This window comes from Onychomys torridus, chromosome 18, assembly GCF_903995425.1.
Source record: "Onychomys torridus chromosome 18, mOncTor1.1, whole genome shotgun sequence".
Lineage (NCBI taxonomy): Eukaryota > Metazoa > Chordata > Mammalia > Rodentia > Cricetidae > Onychomys > Onychomys torridus.
Window position 1 is genome coordinate 1,456,974 of NC_050460.1, and position 23,849 is coordinate 1,480,822.

Genomic DNA, 23,849 nt, shown 5'->3' on the forward strand with positions numbered 1-23,849 from the left:
CTTATTGTATTTTATTTTGTTAGATTTTTAAATGAATGAATGAATTAAAGAGTTAATGAAAACCTAGTCACTAGGGTAAAGATTAACAATTGAACTGTCATTTATACCTGCTGGGAAGGGAAAGTCAGTTTTCACCAGTGGAGTGACAATGGGTATACCAACCACTCCAGGACAGGCCTTGTGTTCAGAAGTAGTTGACCAACACCTAATGAACACCAGTTGTTTGTTTGTTTTTTAACATTTATTTGGTCACATTTTGTTGGTTTCTTTGGGGGTGGGGGTGTTTTATTTTGTTATCTTGGTTTGAGGAGGTTGCTGTTTTATTAGGTTTTTCTTTGTTTTTTGAGAAAGAACAAAGTTCAGTGTGTATGGAGGGGTAGAGAATCAGGAAGGACTTGGAAAAGGGGAAAATATGATAAAATATATTTAAATTTAAAAAATGTTTTAAATTTCAAGTTTCCTGATACATAGTTTACATCTGGAATTTAAAATACCTTTATTTGCAGGTCATATTATATAGTAAATAGAAAAATTCATCATGAAACTATGCAGATTGCACTAACACAAAAAGAGAGTGAATAAGAAATGTATCTTGAAATATATGTTCTTGAGAAAGTGTGTAGTCAGAAACTATCAGAAGGAAGCTCATTGTGGGTGGAGTAAAAAAGGATTTTCAGTTATAGGGATATGAAAAACTAAGTAGAGATTAAAACATGGATAATCCCAAGTATCACAGTGGCTCATTACTTGAATGGCAGTCATAATGACTTTGGGCAGTTATCTTGATGCTGCAGAAGAGTTAAAACGCAGGCACTTAGAAGTTAGCCTTTCATCAAATTCATTATTTATGAGACTTGATATGCATGAGAATGCACTGATTTTCAAGAGTTCAAAGGAGCTTAAAGAAAAATTAACCCGATGATGAAGGAGGCTGGCGGAGAGGAACCCAGATAGTGAGCAGAGGAACATGCAGCTCCTCTAGAAGAGGAGAGTTAGGTATTTTGTTTTCTAATAACCAAAGAAAATGAAGTATTCTTTTACACGTTTTGAAGGCTGTTTTTTCTCACTGAGAAAATTTAGCTGGGTAATTGATAAATAAAAGCACTTGGTTAATGTTAATTCATGTATGGTAAAATCCTTTAGCCTTGATATAAGTCCATTTCCTGGAAGGCAGAATTGCCATAGAATTCTGCCCTAGTTTCCTTTTTGTTGCTGTGATGAAACACCTTGACCAAAAAACAACACATGAAAAGTAAAAGGCTTGTCTGACTTACTATTCCAAGGTGAGGCCTGTCATTTCAGGGAAAGTAAGGAGGCAGCTAGTCCCATCACACCCAAATCAAAAACATCTGTTCTTGTTTGTTTATGCTCAGCTGCCTCTCTTCACTGTTACGTCGTCCAGAGCCCAGCCTAAGGAATGGTAGCACCTAAATGGACTAACAAACAAGACAATCATCCCCACAAATATGCCCATCGGCCAGCCTGATCTAGATAACTTGTCAACAGAGGCTTTCTTCTTGGGTGAGTCTAGGTTGTTCAAATCAACAGTTAAAACTAATCAGTACAAATTTCTGTAAATGATACACAGGAAGAAAAGGAGAAATGGGACTGTGAAATTGTAACACTGTCAGAGAAGTATGCATCTGAACTTCCTCCCTGGTTTCTGCACAGGGCTCCTAAAACTCTTAGAAATTGCTTGAGAGATGAGGCAAGAGGAGCATATTTTATTGTTTATACTAAATTTCATTCAGAATAGCTGAGTTTATAGGGATGAAGTGACTCTTGGAAGGTGGAAGTTCATTGGCAGAGGAATTGATTGTAGGATTAGAGAATTTAAACCCTCCATCATCCTCTTCCTGTGGAGAGAGGTTGGAGACTGAGGCAATCTTAATGGCCAATGGTTTAATCAGTCATGACTAGATAATATGGCCTCCATTAAAAATGCTAAGTGGCAGGTCTTGGAGAACTTTGGGGTGGCGGGGCACACTCATGTACAGGGTGAGGGGTGTACCCAAGTCAATTGGAACAGGAAGTTCTGTTCTCAGGAAACCATCATAATTAATTGCATTTTTTATTATAACATAATACTGTGTATATGTTCTTTTATATTGTCTATATAGTGTTGCATCTCACAACATAGCAATTTCATGAAGTTCAGACAGTGAAGATGAATTGGGCATAGGTTCAGGTTCCAGCCTTTCTATTTTCTAGCTCTATAACCATAGGCAATATATGTTTTTGAAGCACTTGAGACTGGATTCAGAGCCTTTGAATTGGACATGCTAAGCAAATGTTCTACATGAGAGCTATCAACCCACCCCATTTAACTTTTGAAAATATTGACAATAACTGAGCATGGTGGTACATACATCACCCTGCAGACTGAGGCAGGAGGATTTTGAACTTAAGGTCAGCCTAAGCTACAAACTTAGAACTGTCTCAAAACATGACATCAGTGTTACCTAAGTGACACGGTTGTTGAGAAGACTAAAGTGAAACATATTTTGAAATAATTTAAAGTAGTAACTGAAGTAATTACTCACTAAATGTTCCACATTACTTTTACACCAAAATGCATTTCAGATGGTATACACAAAGTACACTAGAAAGTTTGAGAAAGTAGAAGTGTTGAAAATAATTAAAACAAAAAATAAGAGTTAAAAAGATAATGTTAGTTGCTGAAATAAGTCAGCAATGTGCATTTGTAGCTTTCAGTCAATACACATAGGAAAATAAGGATCATAATAGTCATAGAGCCCACAGATCTTTGAAACATCAATCAAAAAGTGTCTTCTCATCTAAAAGAAATCTTTCCCTCAAATTCAAAACATTACACAATTTACACCCTTAAATGCATTAAAAATTAAACTTCTAAATGGCAGTACTTCCTCAGGGGCCAGATTTCCTTGTGATACTAATCTCTTACCCCTCAAAATTACAGAAATACACCACAGTTTTTATTGTTTTGTTTTGCTTTTGTTTTTATTTTTGTTTTTTTCGAGACAGGGTCTCTCTGTGTAGCTTTGCGCCTTTCCTGGAACTCACTTGGCAGACCAGGCTGGTCTCGAATTCACAGAGATCCACCTGGCTCTGCCTCCGGAGTGCTGGGATTAAAGGCGTGCGCCACCACCGCCCAGCCCACCACAGTTTTATGACAGATCACAGCAGCTTATACACCCCCCTCTGAGAGATAGACAAACAGATCAAGGACTAAAGAAACTTGGAAAACTTCAGAAGCTAACTGTGTTCTCTGCCCAGCACATGGTGAGTTTTACTATAATCAAATTCTCATTTTCAGCAACAGTTATTTAAAAATGAGTTTATCATATGTGTGTTACAGCTGCACATAGCTTACTTTGTTTACTTCTAAACATCTGATTTCTTTTAACTGACATTATTTTAGTAATACTCATACAGTGATAATTTCCAGCATATGCTAAAATTCCATTCTCATTCTCTCTCTCTCTCTCTCTCTCTCTCTGAAAACTGAATTCTGTGATCTCCTTAATTTCTACTGCTCTTGCTTTTTTCAAGACAGGGTTTGTCTGTGTAGCCTTGGCTGTCCTGGAACTCACTCTAGACTAGGCTGGCGTTGAACTCACAGAGATCCACCTGGCTCTGCCTCCAGAGTGCTAGGATTAAAAGCATGTGCCACCACCACCCAGCTTAAATTGCATTCTTTTTCCTTTAAACGCTACTTGTATATCACCTAAAATCACTGTGTACATTATTATTGTATACAGTGTATATCATGTACTATATTATTCTTTGATGAACGTTTGATTAGAAACTTACATGTTACACATATAATAGGTATAATATATTAAATCCTATTTAAATGAGACAGCCATCTCCTCAGTCCCTCCATTTTCTTTCCAGAGTCTAATATGTATTTTGGGTAATAGCACTTTGTCAGATATATGCTGCAAATATTTCTTATTCTTTCTGAAGGCTATTTCAACATTCTTTTGAGTGTTTCCTTTGCTGCAAAGAAGCTTTTTAGAGTGACATAGCACTAGTTTTCCAAATTTGATTTTGTTTCAGATACTTTTGGGGGTCTTGTTCAAGTACTCACTGCTCAGCCCAGTGTCCTAAAGTATCTCCTTACATTCCCTCTTGTAGTTCCTGAATGCATTTTGAGTAGCTCATATAGTCAACGGGAGATAAGGGTCTAGTTTGATTTCCCTATATAGTTTAATTAAGAGTATTCTTTCTCAGAACCTGTTTCTTGCACTTCTACTGGTCAGCTGTATAGGCTCTGCTTACTTTCAGGGATTCTTCTGTTGGCTAAATTGTCTGGTTCTGTGTGAGCATTATGTAAAACAAACTATGTACAGATTTGTATATGTTTAAAGTCAAGGAGTGTAATTCCTCCTGCTTTGTTCTTTATGCTCAATATCTTTGGCCATTTTGATTTGTGTATGTATGTGTGATTCCATATACAGTTCAGAATTGTTTTATCTAGCTCCTTGAAGAATGCAATTGGGTATTTTGATGGGGACTGCACTGAATCTATGACTCTCTTTGAGTAGCATGGACATTAACAATCCAAGCACGTAGGACATAGGTACACATTTTGTGCCCTTTGCAGTATTTGTCCCAAATATTTGCTTACATTTATTTCTAGGATGGACCTAAAACAGCCTATAAGCTTATGACAGAGCATGTGCAACAGCCATACTCACAGAGATGTTCCTTGTCGTATGAAATGATCTAAGCTTGACAAAACATTTCCCTAGCAACAACATTGATTTAGAGTGCTAAGGATCAAAGAATGATCAGGGACTGATTTCAGCCTAAGGGGCCCATTCCACAGAGACACCACCATGGCATCCTACAGTGTATCATGTACAGACTGAGAACCGCCCTCCCTTAAAGGGGTGGGCTTAGCGCATTTGCAGAAACTGATTTAGTTGAAGTAAGAATAGTGAAATTTCATTTTAGTTTGCTTCGTTTCAGTTTGGATTTTCTGTACTTGTTTTTGAATACTCCTACAGAACATGGTTTGACCTAATATTTTGGATGATTAAAAGAATTTTAACTTTGTTTATGTGTAATTGATTTGCTTGTGTATGTATATAAGTACCTTGTGTGGCCGGTGCCAGCAGAGATCAGAAGAGGGACTGCATCAGATCCCCTTGAACTGGAGTTACAGATGGTGGTGAGTCACCATATGGGTACTGGGAACCTAACCCAGGTCTCCTACAAAAACAGCAATTGTTCTTACCCACGGAACCACTCCTCTAGCACCCTTGGGTGAGTTTGTAAACCAGTTCAGCATATTCAATAATTATAGGATAACTGGAATTTTCTTTCTATCTTAGTCTCCAAAAGATTTTCCACAAACATTACATTTTACTTAATTTTCCATGATTGTTGACATAAAAACTGAATTCTGTGATCTCCTTAATTTCTACTGCTCTTGCCACATTTTTTCCCCTAAGAATTTAGCTGGATCCAACATTGTAGATGTTTGGTTTCTGCTGACAGGACAGCTGTCAATCAACTTGATTTTTATTTCTGTATAAAGTCAGTTTTCTAAAGTTGATTTTCAGATCATATTCCATGATGCTTACATAGTGATTTACTGGTCTTTAGTTTCTGGTCAACATTTTAAATTTATATATATATATATAAATATATGTGTGTGTGTGTGTGTGTGTGTGTGTGTGTGTGTGTGTGTGTGTAAAGGCATGTATTTGTCATTTCTGACATAATAGAAGTAAGCATTTGCAAAGAGTGGTGTACAGATTAGAGAGCTGTGTATGAATGGACACTTTATCACAAGAGACAGAGTTCTCCTCCAAGAAATCTGAATTGATTCTGTATCCAACACATGCTGAAATCAGAGCAACTATATTGATACCTAAAGGATTCAAATTTATTCTGCTTTTATTGGAGTACATTTTTTATGTCTTTTTGTTTTGTTTTTTTTGAGACAGGGTTTCTCTGTGTAGCTTTGTGCCTTTCCTGGGACTCACTTGGTAGCTCAGGCTGGCCTCGAACTCACAGAGATCTACCTGGCTCTGCCTCCCAAGTGCTGGGATTAAAGGAGTGCACCACCACCACCCAGCACATATTTTTTTAAATCCCATACTTTGAGTTTTTGCCATTCAAGATAAAAGGATAATGTGATGAGGAAAATGATCTAGCTGAGTGTCTCTCTCTCTCTCTCTGACTATAGATCAGGATGCAGCTCTTAGGTATATAGACAAATTTCTAAACAGTCTTATTAAATGTGATACACAGAGCCAAATACAGAGGTGCAAGCCATAGAGATCAGAGCAATAGCTGCCAACTAACCTTAGACCTCACCACATCACCATAGCTTCCCAAGAGAACCTCTTCCTGTCTAGCCTGCACCTTTATTGCTTTCCTGTTCTGCCTTCTCATTGGCTCTAAGCCCAGCCACATCACTTGCTCATTACTGCCTGACTATTCAGATCTCAAGGTCTCTATGGTTGGTACTGGGATTAAAGGTGTGTGTCAACACACTTGGCTGTGTCTTTGAACACATCCATGTGATCGGATTAAGGGCATGTGCTACCACCACTTGACTTCTGTTTATGGCTTGGCTATGACCTCTGATCTCCAGGCAAACTTTTTTTATTAACATACAAATAAAATATCACATTTCAGCACAGATAAATATCACCACACAGGTACTTCTCCAGCACCTGCAAGTATACTGCCGAGATCCCCACCATTGATGAAAATGGACTAAACCTCTGAACTGTAAGCCAGCCTTAGTTAAATGTTCTCTTTTATAAGTTGTCATGGCCATGGTGTCTCTTCATAGCAATGGAACACTTACTCAGACACTAAGTTAAACCCCAAACCCAGAGAGTTTCGTGTATGTCAGGTTGACTTCTAGTTCCCCATTCTATCTGCAAAGTTCTCAGGCACACAGAGGCTTCTCTTGAGGAGGAAGTGATTAGATGATGTGTAAAATGTCACATATAACCAGTTCCTGGAAGACCTGACAGCGTGTTCTCTTCCATCAGCCATTTTCTGTTCAACAAGAGGCTAACATGACTCAGTGGAAGCTGCAGGCGCACATCAGACTCAAGGGGTCTGCTAGTGAGTCCTTCAGTCAGTATAGCTGTTTTCCGGTTTGGAGATAGAAATTTTATCCATCATCTGCATGAAAATGAGTTTTGCTGGTATATGTTTCTGTCTTTCTGGAGTGACTATCATACTCACATAATCATTTGTCATTATTAGAGTGAAAATATTTTAGTTTAATGCGTAAAAATAAATAGTGAGAGAAACAAATCTGGTGATGCTGGTGAGCTAGATGAGGCTGGTAAATATGAGTTTCTATGTAATCTAATATCACATGTGTGCCTAAAACTGTGAGAGGAAACAACTTTTGAGGTTCTGTAGTCAGGTCCTGAATCCTATATAGAATCTGATAACTAGAAAAACAGAAGGCAATGGCCATCAGCAAGGCGAGTATCTGCCATTCCTGAGCTAATGAAGACATCATTCATTAAGTGTTGGAAAACTGTAAGCCCCAGCTTTCCCCTCTCGGATCAGATCATTGATGCAAGACAATATGATAATATGTGTTAAATGCAAATAGCCCATCCATTAGGGCCTCAAGTTGAGTTCTGAATGATATCCAATTCCAAAACACCAGCTTCAGTGTTGCTTAAAAGTCTTTGATAATCCAGAGGCACACAAAAGTCATTCCAACATAAAATTCTCCAGTTGCATTTTCTAAAAAAGTTACATTATGAGATGATAGCACACAAAAAGGGGAAGTGCTAATTCAAGGAGCAAAAGGACAGTGCAAATAAAAGGCTTAGATGGAATTAGTTAAGGAAAAGACACAAGGCAGAGACTCTGAGCAGCAGTAAAACAATAATCCTTCAACAAGGAAAAAGGTCATCATGATGGTCCAAAGGGAATGAACATACCCAAAGTACATAAAATCAGCTTAAGTTTAGTTAATAGTTCATCAGTGGCTTAATGCTTATCCTTCTGGATAATATTTTTATAATTTTTAACAAATGATTTCAACAATCTTTCAAAATATGACCAAATGGATATTCTTAAATAGAAAGATCAACAAAAATCAAAAAGCTTTATTTGATACCAGCTGTAGGAACACGTTGAGAGAGAGTAGGCTTGAGTAACTATGGGTTAAATAAAGCTGAATGTAAGCATGTGGTTATTGGCTTGAACACCTGAGACATGTACCTTTCAAAATTAGGATCCAAGGATTATAAAGTAGCAAGAATATTATAATGTTGTATAGCACTGAAGATCCCAGTTTCTCAAATTGGACTTTGTTTATACATTTATATAGTTATCTATCATTCAGACATCTATCAAACATTTATTGAGCACTTACTACATGCCAGACACTCACTCTGTAAACATGGAGAAAGAATCCTGATGAGCTTAAGCTTTAATAGAGGAAGTAACTAACAATGGAAAATAACCTTTGTAAGTTGTTTCAGATAGGCATAAAGGCTGGGTGAGCAAAGAATGGGGTGCTATAGTGGAGTAGGCAGAACACAGATTCTTCTGTTTGGATGGTCAGATGTCTCTCTTGAGATTATGTGAAGGCAGGGCTTCTCAGTCTTGGTGTGTACCTGATTCTCTAGGATCTTACTGAAGTGCAAATTCTAATATGGGGCCTGAAAGTCTATATTTCTAACAAGCATCCAGAAAAGCTGATATGTCATTCGGTTCTCTGGACCATATTTGAGTATTAAGGACTTAAACTGAAAATTTGTAATTAGAACAACAGCAACAACAACAAGAATGATCCCAGGGAATATCAGCTATGCTGATAATCTGTTGTGGTGGCAAGGGTTTGGGAAAGGAACTCAGAGGAGTCCAGCCTTCAGTTGAACTCACTTCAATTTTCTCTGCTTGACTTCATAAGAAGCCTTAGGACCTGGTAGGAAGTTATGAAGTCAGATCTGATGGCCATGGGCATCTATGCTTTTTGTGCCTCTCACACACTGGGGCCATGGTCAGTGCACATGCTCCCTCTCATTCTTGCCTTTCCACACTGCTGGATGCTTACTCAGACTGGTAGACATAAAATCATAACCATTGAATAGTTTCATAAATGCTCTGATTTGTTGACTCAAGCTCATTTCTAGATTATTTTTCTTATACTTTTTTACTAAAGTAATTACTAAATGTTAAACCAGAAATCAAAGAAGTTTGATTTTCTAGCATCTCTTGCAGCTAGAAAGACCCTGACCACGAGACAGAGTACAGTCAATGGTATGGTGATGAAATGCTTGGAGAAGGTGAGACAAGAGCATTCTTTCCTACCAAGAAAGGCAAAGCCTCACTTGAGGAATGCCTTGTCCCTCATCCTCCATGCTTTCCACAGGTGCAACAGGCATCTTTAAAGAATGAGCTCACAAATAGGACTGAACCAGCATACAGAGCATAGACAAGAGAACACCACAAGTTCACCAGAACCGCTGTTTTAGCTATTCAGCACAGACATTCTAAAACAAGAGTAAGCTCTTACTGCTTAACTATGTAGTCTTGGGGTTTTCAGGACCTCATACCTGTATGTAATGCACAGCTAATGTTCAGTAACATAATCATTATATCTTCCTTCCAAAGTCATTTAGTCATTTGTCCAGGTATAGTTGCAATATCAGACTATAGTCACTGTACTTGACCATGACAACTTATTACAAGGGCTTGGCAAAGTTGGACTATGAATGACATCGCATGTGAATCACAGTTAGTATCACCATGGGAAAAAAATTTAAAAGCTTCATCCATCCCTCCTTTCCCCGGGAGATTCTCAAAATAAATTTGAAACCCCCTCTGCTCCCATTTTAGGAACTGTAATTTGGTTTCCCTGACTTGGTGATAACTGACAATGCTGTGGTCACATAACATCATAGCACAGCAAGTCTGGGGAACACCAAAAGAAATAAGTGAAAATAATGGCACTGGGCTTTGTGCCTGGAAAAGCACAGCATATGTTATTAAGCTCAATTGGTCTGAATGAAAAACTGAATTAGTGTCAAGAGTGAACTGCTGTGAAAACAATTTTGTAAAGTCCAAACACATATAAATGAGCTGGGAGGAAAGGAATTTTAGAAAACACTGATATATAAGCAAACATCCTCTAGGAAAACCAGCCAATCAGCAACTGATTCAGTGTCTGTAATGTTCCAGGCACTATGGGACATTCTGAGACATATGAAGCAGTGTCAGCCTTCAGTGACTTGGCAAAAATGCGATTGTCAGGAATGTGGTCCAAGAATGGAGTCATGTGAGATTTCTGCATGCTTTTGAGAGAAACCAAGACAAGAGTCTTATGACCTCAGTTTTTAAAGAGAGAAAAAGTTGTTCTAGTACTAAATTTTTGTGCCTCCCCCAGGTGCAGCAGATAGGAGTGAGTTCACTTCAGATGATTCATTACAACTGGCTACTGATATTTGTTTAAATGCCTCTATGGAAAAACATGTTTTTGCCACAAGCAGCTTGTCCACCATGTGCAGCTTGCCCTTGTGATTGGATACTTTACTCATGTGGCTCTTCTTAACCCTCAGAGAATAAATTATCTGATGCTTTGAATAAAGTTGGCTATTGCTTAGACTTTAATCCATCTAATTTATGGGCTCCTTTCACTCAGGTCCCACCTCTCTTAGAGAGGTAAACAGAGACAACCAGGTTGTGTACATCAATACAAAAAGGGAGAAGAGAGCATCACAGCAAAGATAGTCCATGGAAGGTTGCTCACTGCATGCTAAGTTCAAACCAAACTAAAGAGCAAGGATTTCTATGAGGAATAGTGATGACAAAGATACACAAGTGGGAAAATTGAGGACCAGAAGAAGCAGACAGGAAGGAGTACACTTTACCTGAGAGTATTCAGGCAAATGCAGCTTGACGAGAGGCCTCAAGAATGTTAAAGGGATATGGTACCAAGTAAGTAGTTGGGCTGGCAGGGGCTGGGGGGAGGCTTTATTAGCTGATGCTTAAATAATTGAAACCTGCTTCACACGGGCTAACAACATGTGATGAAGCACCATGGCTGTGTCTCTTTGGTTTAATGCAATGGCCTTGCATCAGGGAGTTAGTAAAGTTAGCAAAAACACATGTAAGAAGTGTCGAGTGTTCCTTCTACCACTCTCGGGAGGCCGCTTTATAGAAGTAGAGCAGCATCTTTCTGTGACACACTCCTATGAGCATATCTTTGTCTTCTTCTTTCTTAACTTCCCAGTAACATCTCTTCTGTGCATGTCCCCTTCACAGGTCCCTCGCAAATTCACACAGATTCAAAGGCTTGCTTCTCTCTTCATGCTGCTTGTCTCCAGCTGGAAGTTGCAGGATTTGAGCTGAGCTGTGGATGGTGACATCCCAAATACCAGCTTTGCTGTGGATGGGTGCTGTTTAGTTAGCATTTGCAGAATTATTCAATTCACTATTGATTTCCCACAATTATATTAAATATTAAATATGACTTTTAAAATTAAATCTATTTTATTACATTTATTCAATATTATATCCAAATAAATCTTAAAAACTAAAGTTTCAGGTTGGGGATTTAGCTCAGTGGTAGAGCACTTGCCTAGCAAGCACAAGGCCCTGGGTTCAATCCTCAGCTCAAACAAACAAACAAACAAACAACCCTAAACTTTTAGCAGTCGCTAAATTCAGAAATGCTTACTTTTCAACCTAAATAGATTTTGTTCATTCTGTTCCACCCCTTTGAGAATTCTGTGATCAGAAAGCCTTTGTCAACATTTACTAACTTACAATAATTACTTACAGAATAATGTTTTAATTTTCTTTTCAGGACATTTAACTGGGAGGAATGACTTCAGATCACCAAGAATTTAGGTCTTCAAATTCATTAATGTACAGACTGAAAATTTATATTAAATATGCTTTACAGATAGGGAAAAGAGTAACAGCATTTCTTGCTAAATGAAATACAGTTGTAAACATGGACAAAGACATGAGAGTTTCCACTTTGTTTTTGAATAGAAGCTTTCTGCTGAGGCCATCCCACTTCTCTCCACAACACATACACACACAGTGAGATGTAAACTCACACTGGACCACTAGTTGAAAACTCACAGGTACAAACAATCCACAGTGCTGTAAATGACTCTGAGTCTCTACCACATTCCACAGCCAGTAGGCCTTTCTAAAAAGCGTGATTTCCTTCATTCCAAATAAAACCCTAGCAATGTAGCAATTGATGATTCAAGTACTTGTTTAAACAGAAGGCACACACTTTTCAGTTTTTAAATGAAGCCCATCATTAACTTCTGTAAGGAATTAAATAATTAATACATACTTAATTTATGTCACTTAGATGGACTGTAGCGTTGCGTATAAGCTTGAGTGGGACCACACCTCATTGAGAGTTTTTTGTTTTTTTTCCACTATCTCTACCTTTCAATACTCAGGAGAGTTGTCATTTGCAAAGATCCAAAAAGCAGAAGTCCAAAACCAAACTTAGTATCTTTTCCCTTGGATTGTCATTCCACAAGACACTATATAGGAAACACTCATACACATTTTTAAAAGTGGAGTCCACTCCTAAAAGGATTGAAATATCAAGCCAATAGTTCTGATAAACAACTTCCTACACAGAAACCCACACAGAACGGTCTCTTTTCCTCTGATTACTAGACCCCATTTCTGTTTATAACATTATTAGCATTTTCCCATTGTTGATTTTTGTTACACAACTTGAAATACAAGCAATTTTTTAACAAGCAACTAAAGGACAGAAGGGTGTGTGTGTGTGTGTGTGTGTGTGTGTGTGTGCTCTTAGAGACTTTTAAAGATGTTTGCAAAGCTTGTTTGTGATTTCTAATGAATTTACAGTACAGTGCATGCTATATGGTACAGGGAACATGGCTGTCGGTAACATCCCATCAAACAACCATCACACTGCACATCTACCCATCACATTAATGTCATTTATCTAGTCAATACATCTTTACTTCCTGATGAAATGAAGAGGGAGGAAACATTATTATGTTGTTATCTGGTCCTCATGTGAATCACAGAGATATGTGACCTTCTTGCTCCTGTCAAGTGAGTGGTCACTACAAAAATGAGAACGTAAATACACATCTCCATGATTTTTGAATATATATATAAAATATTGACTAAGAGCTATCAATAGTTATCAGTTGCTGCTATCAAAAAGGGCATTTTTTTCTTTTTCAAATATTTGAGTGAACAATTTCAAAATGCTTTGCCAGATGTCTATGTTTTATGAGAGCCAAACGTACCTTCTTTTTTATCTTCTGAAGTAATCTTCACTTTAGTGTCTGTTATATCTTTGAATGAGGCCAGGAATAGGACTACATCTCCTTTTTCATTCTTTATAGGAACAATATCCAATAGGCACCAAAACGGAGACCCTGCAAAGGTGAAGAAGGTACAAGTCAGCCTTCTCTTTCGGCTATGAAAGTCCAATTGGTAAACAAAATACAGCCCTTCCTGTTTTCCTTTATCCTACAATCTCTCATCATCAGAATGGCAGCTTTCACATCATGAACATCAAGCTATGCTCGTAGCTCTTGGCTACCAAATTAAATGTTTTTTTGAAGATAAGGCAGGATTTAGAATAGATACATTTGTCTGTGCTAACATACATCTGTGTGTTCACTCAAACCACACTTCTTCATTGAGCTTGATGTCAAAGACTCCTTCTTGGTGAGACTCCCTAGTGCATGGAGTCTCTTGAATAAAGACTTTTGCTTGGTGTGAGTTTATTGGGCGCTTGATCAACTTAAAACCAATGATTGTTCACTAGGATGGTTAACATTTTAAAAAAAGATGGAAAACACCAACTTTGAGGGATGACACCAAGCTAGTTACACTCTCACAACACTTCCACACCCAGGTGGTTTTATGTTAATGACACCAATGCTGCTACTTTAATAACACTTCAGGAATAATTATATTATACATAATGCAGCATTATACATCACCGTGGGTGGCTTATTTATAATATGTGAATTTTTCTGAAATGATGCTGAGTCAAAGTAGCCAGATACAAGCAAATAGAATGAATATATAGTCACTTATAATAAATAAAAAAATAGCAAAACCAGTTGATGGGCATGGTGGTTTATATAAGAATGGCTCCTATATGTCCATACTTGGATGCCCATATTTGAATGCTTAATCATCAGAGAGTGGCACTGTTTGAGAAAAAATTAATTTGTGGCTTTGTTAGAGAAGTGTGTCATCTGTGGGTGGGCTTTGAGGTTGCACTCTTGGCCTGTGGATCAGGGTGTAGCTCTCAGCTACTTCTCCAGCACCTGCCTGCCAGCTGCCCTGCTCCCCTCCATGACGATGATGAATAACCTCTGAAACCGTAATCAAGACCTCAGTCAAAGGCTTTCTCTTATAAGAGTTGCCTTGGTCATGGTGTCTCTTCACAGCAGTAGAACAGTGACTAAGACCATGGGGTTAAAGTTTAATTTATCCTTAAGGAGTGACTAAAAAGCATATAGCACAGGGGGCTCTCACATTCTGATTAAGATTTATTTGTTTGTTTATTTTTGGCTTTTTGAGACAGGGTTTTTCTGTGTAGTTTGGTGCTTGTCTTGGATCTTGCTCACAGAAATCCATGTGGTTCTGCTTCCCAAGTGCTGGAATTAAAGGTGTGTGCCATCACTGCCCAGTGCTGATTAAGTTTTATTTCACAATCATTATACTGTTTATTTTCTACATGTGCTATATCTAATAATATATCTTAAAAAGCAATGCTGTGGTTTTATGTGAACTGTCCCCACAGGATCATGTATTGGAAATCTTGGTACACAGCTTGTGGTGCCCTTTGGGAAGGTTCTGAACCAGTGGTGGGTAGAACCTTGCAGGAAGAAGTAACACTCAGGATGACGCTGGAGTTTTGACTCCATTTTGTCTCCTTCCTCCATCCCTGTCCCCCTATTTCTCCCTCTCTCTTCTCCCTGTACTATCAGTCTGCAGATGAAATGCAATCTCTTTGCTTCCTGGCTGCCAGGCAAGCCCCACACTCTTGTAAGCCAAAATTGCTCCCCAAAGTTCCTTTTTCCCAGCTATTCTACCACAGAAACAGAAAAGTGAGTAATACAGACAATAATCAAATTCAATTCCACTTTGGGCGTAGAAGAAACGTATCAAAAAGACTCTCATTAAAGGCCATTATACTCAGTGGGCTTTGCATAATGCTTATTATATTCTTTAATGTTTTATTGATATTTCACATAGGTATTTAATTTTTTCCTATACTGCTTTTTCTACTAAGCAAACTAGAGTATCACTGTTTCAAGTTGGGAGTCTTTCTAATCAATGCTCTAACACAAAAAAGCCATCAGATCATAGCGTCAGATCCTAGAGAAAGTAATAGTGTCTGATGCTAGAGAGATGACTGGGCAGTTAAGATGGCTCTGCACACACTCTGCAATAGCTCTATGACAGTGTATTCAACCTCCTATAGCTCTAGTAACCCAAGTCTATTCCACAGTGTAGACTTTTCTCCTTCACTCACAGACAAAATGGATATGGGCAACTTCTTTCCAGCAAGAATGACCTAGGCCCAGATGCATAAATCTCTCATAGGCCAATGCTAGGAGTTACTAAGTCACTCAGCCTTGAATTCAGAGATGCACGTGATTCTTAAGAATACAGTTAGAGAGCAGAAATCTTGTGTCAATTTTAACTCTGGCTGTATATAGCAACAGTAATTACCATGTAGGTCAGAAGTGCCAAAATAAACAAGGCTTTGCCAGGATTTCAGTTAATAATACCTTTAATTTCCAAGGATAAATACAACTGATAGAGAAAAGTAGAATTTATAACTTCTATGGAAAATATAGTTTGGAATTGAATAAATAGTTATCTTGGAAAACAAAGGTGTTATAAGAGAATTCATTGTGTGCTTTTGTATACTCCATTATGGTTTAAATATGTAATGTACATCAGAAGCTCTTGTGTTTAATATTTGGTCCCTTGACAGTGGTGTTATTTTATGAGGTTCTAGAAACTTTAGGAGGTGGATGTAGTTAAAGGAAGTGGGTCACTGGGGGTGGTCCTTGAAGGTTATAGATAGTCTCTTTGCTTCTGGTCCAGATGAGATGACTAGTCTGTCTCACATACTATAACCATCATGATGCTTCACTCTATAAGCCCAGAAGCTAGATAGTCAGCAATCTCTAAAACTGTGAGCTAAAATAATTTTTTTCTCTCTTGAAGTATAATAGGTCAAACATTTTATCCCATCCAGGTGACATAATTTAGAAGATAATATTTGGCAAAAGCAAAAACTAAGGATAAAATACTAAGCATGTGGCCATGGTTTAATCATTTAATCAACACAGATATGAAATAAGGTCTATTGAGTCATGAATGGTCTTGTTTACTTTGATCTACACTGTCAAGCACATTGTTCTGTTATGAAACCAAACCTGTAGAGCATTTTCTGTTCACTAATGGTTATCAGTCACATCTGAGGTTTTCTCCAGATCATCACTGAGGTGATAGGCCTGTAGCTCCAGTGTGAACTGGAGCTTCCTTCCCTCTGTCGCTCCAGTCTTAGGAGTTCAGGAGTTCAGGGTGCCAGTGAAACTAATTAACTGGGGACCTTAGCATTTGTGAAACAGTGAAAGTAAAGTGGGCTAGACATAAATCAAACCAGCTAGAGACCACTATGAACTGAGCAGTGGCTAAAGATAACCTTCAGTTCAATGTTTATTGAAAACAGAGAGAGGAGTTGTCATAAAATGGTGTTTAAGATTTTTACCCCACTGAAATAATCAGTATGTCTGGTGGTAAGTTAGAGGCTAGAGCCCTTATTAGCATGCATGAGGCCTGGGTTTTAATTTAATTTAAAATTACTAGAGCACACATATCAACTATTAATAGTGGTAGACTGTGGAGTTTAGTTTATCCTTCCAGGAGCTATGTTTGGGGGTTTTCTAGAATAAGAATAAAGACTATATAGAGAAATTCTGACCATTTTAGAAGTGAAGGCCAGAGATGAAAGAAGTTCAAGGCTGGATCACAAAGACAATTGTGTCCTGTCCATGTGAAAGTCATTTCTTAACAAAGTCTTTGAAGTTTCACAAGTCCAAACATATATTCCTTATGAAACTTGGAGAAAAGTTCTTTTATTTAGGATATTGGGGGGGGGGGGAGGATGGGGAAGGAAGGAAAAAAGGAAGGAAGGAAGGAAGGAAGGAAGGAAGGAAGGAAGGAAGGAAGAAAGGCCTAGTGATGTTGAGCTGATTTGAATGTGCTAAGAGTTTACTTTGTTTGAGTCTTTGTCTGTTTGTTTGTGTTTTATTCCAAGTTTCCTTTGTCCTTAAGAAAAAAGTAATGGCAACAATGAAAACTTTATTCCTCTTCAAGGAGGATGTGTAATCATCTCTTAGCAATTCTAATGATTAGGAGCAAAAGAAGTTGGAGAATTTGAGATCTAAAACAAATCCCCAAGACACACTTCTTCAGTCACATTCTCCAAACTGTAGATCAGCAGGTCTACAGTTGCTTAAAACCAAAGATAAATACTGACAATTCAGTATTTTCTATATACAGTTAAACATGCATTCAGCTCGAATCACAAGGAAACTTGAATTCACAATACATCAAAATACCTTGAGAATATCACACACAGGGGGACCCAGCACTGTTATTTGCTAAGCTTGGACTGCATTCTGGATACTATCACAGATGCATTACACAAATCCTGTCTGAACTTCTCATAGGTCATTCTAGCTGAGTCTGACCATACTCTATAGCTGTGGAGTTTGAGGTGTAGCCTAGTCCTTGGAGTCACAGATTCAGTAAGTGCCAAAGATGTGAACTGGCACACAAGGCTCCCCAAGTTTACTTTATTGTGCTCTTCTAATGACTCTACTTTATGAATGACACTTTACGGAACAAATTTCTGTTTCTATCTCATTATTCTTTCTTTGAGATAAAACTTTAAAAATGTTGCATTTGTGAGAGGAAAAGGAAAGGCTCTGTACTACCGAAAGTCCACTTTCAGCCTCAAAGAAGGAACAGGGCCCCTTGGTACAACATTCCTGCTGTTTTAGTTTGGGGTTATAATCCATCCTTCATTGAGGTGCACACAGTTTTAAAGCTTGAATTTGTGTATTGGATGACAGTAGGATAAAAACTTCCAGTGCTGGTGCAGCTTCAAGACAGGGCACTATGAATTGGGTCCCATGCTTGCAGTTTCAGTGGGTAGCTACCTATGCAGAAGAGACATGCAGCTCAGCAGTGAAACATCCATCACCCCAAAGCCTTGGCTAGACCCCACCTCCCACTAAAGTTCTACATCTTCCACTCTGGAGAAGCTTCAGAAGCGTTGCTGTGCTTACCAATGTCATTGCTCATAGGACACACAGCAGCACTCCCTGAACTCCTAAGCCTGGAGCGACAGAGGGAAGGAAGCTCCAGTTCACACTGGAGCTACAAGCCTATCTCCTCAGTGATGATCTGGAGAAAACCTCAGATGTGACTGATAACCATTAGTGAACAGAAAATGCTCTACAGGTTTGGTTTCATAACAGAACAAGCCACTGAGATAGACTCATTCCCTTGATACTTGACTTTAAGGAAATCATTTAAGATTTCATCAAACCTGCAGTTCCTCTGAGCAAGAATTCAACTTAAATAAGAATTTGAGGATTAAATTAAAACTCCAATTGCACAAGGCTTAGGTTAGAAGAATCCATAGTCTTATCAGAACAATGCTAATAACCATTGGTGCCAATAAACACACATAATGCCTATACAAATGCAACATGGAAAACACAGGCTGGGATTCTTTGGTATCCCCAGAGTATTTGGAGATTACATTGAGAGCAACTGGACATAAAGCTACTTATTCATCCATCTGATCTTTATTGACTGTCTCCCATGGCAGACACTATTCTAGTTCTTTGGCTACACCAATTAGTGGAAGAGAATAGACCCTTGCTGCAAGCTCTGAACGAACTGTCATTCCACTTCAGAGAGAAGTACAAGAAATTGCTACTGTGATATATAAGCCAATTATATAGTTTGTTAGAAGGTCCTAAATGCTACAACAGAAAGAATCTGTCAAGGGGAGATGTGTGATTTGGGAAAGTGTATAGGACTGTGTAGTAATTCTTTTTCTCTGTACATATGTATGTGTGTGGTGTGTATGTGTTGTACAGTATGCTGACCATGGTCAAAATGTTAGTCACTGTAAAGACTGAGACTTGACTTCAAATCATGACCTTCAATATTATGGATACTTTATCAACACATAGCAAGTTGAGTTTCTTTGTATACTACAAAAGGAATAATGATCCAAGAGATGAACAATCTACTTCTGATATCCTAAAAGGGACATTATAATTTCATTTGCTATTGATATATTGATTAAAATAAGCTTAGGCATGTAAAAATCTAACATGTCATTAGAATCTGTGCTTTAAAGCTTCAATAATGCAGTGTAGGAGAGACAGAAAACAAGTACTTTGTAAGAAGCAGGAGATGTCTGATGAGAATTGGAAAGAAGGAAGTAATTATTGAAATGAAGTGGATAAGAATCACATGATGATTCTTCACTGTATAAATATATGATCATTGTTTTAGAGGGCATTTAGCACTTTCCAAGAATATGCTGACAACACATATGCTAAACATTTGCTCCACTGTATAAACTTAATTCCTGGTGAAGACTAGGGAATGCCTCGCCAGATTGTCCTGAGTCACAACTTGGCATGCAACTAAGGCAAAACAGTCAGGCATCTTCCATTACTTCCAGCCCCTCCAAAAGTACAGCACACACTTCACTAGAACTGGAAGCCAAACCCAGTGTCCAGAAAAGCTTTGTTCCATCTACAGCACTCTGATGACCTTGCCTTCAGACCCATTATCTGATACCAAGCAGAGAGTTTTGTAAGAAATAAATTTATGCATAATATCTTCTACTGACTCCAAGGTTTCTTCCCACAGGGAAAAAAATCCAATATATAATTAACAAAGAAAATAAAGAATTGTACAAAGTGGAAAGGGTTCCATTGGGATAGCATTATTCACCTGTGGAGGTCAGCAAACATATTCTATAGTGTTTCCAATAGTCAAAAATTTATCCATGCAGTTCATCTGGATTCTGATTCCAGCTACTCAAATAACCAGAGACAATATGGGACCTGGGTGCATGGCTGTTTTCCAATAAATCTTCATTTACCAAAACAAGCAGCATGCCAGGTACTAGCCATGATTTGTCAACTCATGATATAGAAGCCTACAGACTAATAATAGTATGAGTTATTAATAAGCTTGGCATAGTATGAATGGAAGCTCTATTTCCTTTGCTTCCCAAATCCACTTGGCTCTGGGCCATTCTCCTCCTCTTTCTTTTCCAAACCAAACAATCTGACACACACTTACTTTCCTTACAGCTTCCTAGGTGGATCCCTGGGTACGGGACACCCAAATCTCTCTATAGCCAAACATCATTTCCCTTCTGCCATCCAATTGCAAAACCCTACAAATTACATCACCCAGGCTCAATATCCATTCTCTCTCCACAGTCTCAGGGGACTTGAGCCTCTTATCTCTGACCCATTACAAAAAGGCCTTCTTCACCCTATGTATTTCCCCTTTCAAATCCCCACACTTGTAGTTAAGAAACCCAATAGAAGCTACCACTTGATTCAGAATCTCTGACTTATTAACCCTGCAGTGGTCCATATCCATTCAATAGTACCCAACCCCTGTACTCTTCCTTCTACCATCCTTTAGAGATCTTTGTTAGACCCCACGGCTACCTGTTTTTCTATTCCTCTGGACCCCCAGTCACAAAATACCCTTGCCTTTGCTTGGACTGACCTGGACACTCACCTTTCTTCCCAAGTACTTGGACTGCCCTACACCAGCAATCCTGAGACAGCCACAATCTACTTGGCCAGGTGCTAGTGTCTGGCTTACTCTTTTTAGCTTGTGCAATACATAGATGATCTTCTCCTCTGTAGTCTGTCCCTGCAAATTAGTCAGGCTGACACCTGTGCTCTACTGAACTTCTTATCTTACCCTACATGGTCCAGCTGTCCACCCCTCAGGTCACTTATTTGAGACTATTCTTCCAACTTACAAGGCCATTACCCTCTGTAGAACACAGTCCATCATGGAAGGGACATGTCAAGAGGAATGTGAGTTAGCTGGTCATATGGCATCAGCAGTCAAGAAGCAGACAAGAAGTGAAGTGAGGCTACAAAACTTCGAGGCTCACACTCAGTGACCATTTCCTTCAGTAGGACTCCAATTCTTAGAGAGCTTGCTCAGTCTTCCAAAAGAACACCCCCATTTGGAGACAAAATATTCAAACTCAGGAGCCTATAGATGATATTCCCATTTAAACCACAACCATAAGGAGTGGAGGCTGGAGGAAAGAGAATGGAAGAATGAACAAAGAGACAGACTATGGACTGAGACAAGCTCGTGGGTGGCTTTAGACAAGCTTGAACAGTTTGTGTTTATCAGGATGGAGGAGAGAGTCACTGGAGGCTTTGCCATATGTACAATGCATCTGCAGTGTAGGAAGACAGTCTTAAGGCAATCAGGACAGAGGATTAAGGGGGGCAGATCTGGAGAGTGGTTAAGATGAATTTGTACAACTCAAGCTCCATATTAAGAGAATCTGAAGTAACAACAATATAGGAATAAGTGTCAGACTCTGGTGATTGTGTGGTGAGATTAGGCAAGGGAGCCTGGACAGTTGCAATGACCAGCTGAAAGGCCTTAGCTAGCATCAGGTATTTTTGTTTTCAGTCCTTTTTCATCTATACCATGGTACACCTTGAAGATCACTGCTAAGACTTCTGCCTGTGGAGTTAGAAGCTCCCTCTCTAGACTTTTAAGTATGACCTCAATGTCAGGGAAACTCTGGGAGAAAAAATATCATTTTAAGGGCAGGCTTACAGAGACAGGCCAGAAGGCAAGTTGTCTAGACTTCGTCAGCATGTACTCTAGCTTTCTCTAATAAAAATTGAAGGATCATTAGTATAGGATTCCAATCCCTTTCTATTTGAGAGCGTTCGATTAATGAGTAGGGGATGTGTACCCTGACCAAGCCATCCACCCTGGCAACTTCCTGCACTCCTGCAAAGGGAGAACCGTGGCTGGTGAAGGCTGGTAGGGAGAGGTAAAGGTGGTCTCACAGCAGCATGGGAGTATGCAATGGAAGGACTAAGAGCTGCCATTGGCCTGAAAGTGGACACCTGAGAGGGTTGGCTTGAGAACCTATTGCTGAGGATGGAGAAAGAGAGACTGAATAGGTGAGAGAGGGAGAGAAAGGACTGTGGGTTGAGGCTGCTAACAGGGAGGCTCCTTAGGATGATTTAATATAGTGGAGGAATGGTCTGGTTTGGGCTTCATAACTAGGAGGAGTTGCTTTTTCTTTGCTTGGCTTAAACCATGTGGTCATTTTTAATCAAGACAAGGGTGAAGTCAGATGGCAAAAGCCATCCTTTCCAACCTAGCAAAAATGGCTGTCAGCCATGTGGCTGCTTCCATCCCAGGGGGCAGGGGACAGCAGCTAAGACGGTGGCAAGCTGCCTCAAGATTGCCTTTGTATTAATTGTTAACTATCAACCTCTTTGTTATGAGTTTTAAATTAACCCTCTTGTTACAGGTTTTACTGATTTTTTAACCACACCCAATATACTTAGAAATATTATGTCCAGAAAGTTTACATAATAGTGTTATAAACTTAGCAAACATTTTAAAGAGTTAAACCCAAACCAAAAAGAATATGGAATGAGTAGCAACAATCTCCATGGGAAAAAGTCTGTCCTTTAGTCCTGTTTTGTTCTCCTTTCTCTGCCACATAGCCAGGCTGTCACATAGTCAGGCTGTCACAGAATCAGGCTGTCACATAGTCAGGTGGCTTGCCTGTTATGAGACAGATTTTGGAAGAAATCTTTAAACTATCTTGCTTGAGTTTAGAGGAAGAGGAGCCATACTGAACTTCAGAGCCACTTTTTAATTGAAGTGAGACAGCATAAAGTAACAGTCTAATGCCACTCATACCTAAAAGACACCTAAATCCCTATAAAACTGAATCCAGCAAGCTAAGAGCAAAGAAGGCTTATATATAGGAAATTTTGAGTCCTGACTACAGTAGGCTGCAAGAATGTGAGCTGAGGGAAGCACGAGGGTAGTATACAAATAAAATCATGCCTTTAAGCCCAGCACTAGGGTGTGGGAAGTCGAGGAGTCTGTGCAGGGTGTGTGCAAGCTGGCCCGTTCCTTCGCTTTCTCCCCTCCTTCCAGGTCCTAGTCCTGGCTCCCTCTTTGTAACAAACTTAGAGATCTATTAACTGTATCTTAAAAGACAGGACATTTACACAGTGTTTGGAGGAGACCAGAAACAAAAAAATAAAAAATAAAAAACAAACAAACAACAACAACAACAAAAACCAAACAGGGCTTGGAGCAGAAAAAAGAGGAAGCTTAAATATAGGGAACAGGAAATCTCTTTCCATTCCCCTGATTGCTTGCAATATTTGTGAAGGTCCCAAATGATAATTGGGATCTAGAGTGGTGTTGGGCAAACATTTGGATTGATATCTAAGGGGTATTGAGAATAAATTTGATGGCAAAAGTGAAAAGGTTTAGGGCCCTTCAGGCCAGATGTCAAGTGGAGAGGCTGGAGGTTTTCTAAGAGGCATCCCAAGGGGGAATGAGAGGGTATGGTAGACACTGTTCCCACGGATGAGAGAGAAAGAAAATGTCACTGTAGCTTGTAGTCAAGGGTATCCCCAACCTTGGCACTCAACAGGGTATCCCCAACTCAGGGAGGCCTGGAGGAAGACACAAACCACTCAGCCAGTCTTCATGGCACTCAACAG

At 39.0% G+C, this 23,849-nt stretch overlaps 1 protein-coding gene across 1 annotated transcript in view; it reads right to left on the reverse strand.

Annotated features, from left to right (window-relative positions):
- Positions 1-23,849, reverse strand: part of Kcnh8 (potassium voltage-gated channel subfamily H member 8) — a 256,364-nt gene that overhangs the window by 224,625 nt on the left and 7,890 nt on the right. Inside the window, exon 3 of the mRNA XM_036168043.1 lies at positions 13,254-13,385. Coding sequence (XP_036023936.1) covers positions 13,254-13,385 — 132 coding nt within the window. The remainder of the gene's footprint in view (positions 1-13,253; positions 13,386-23,849) is intronic.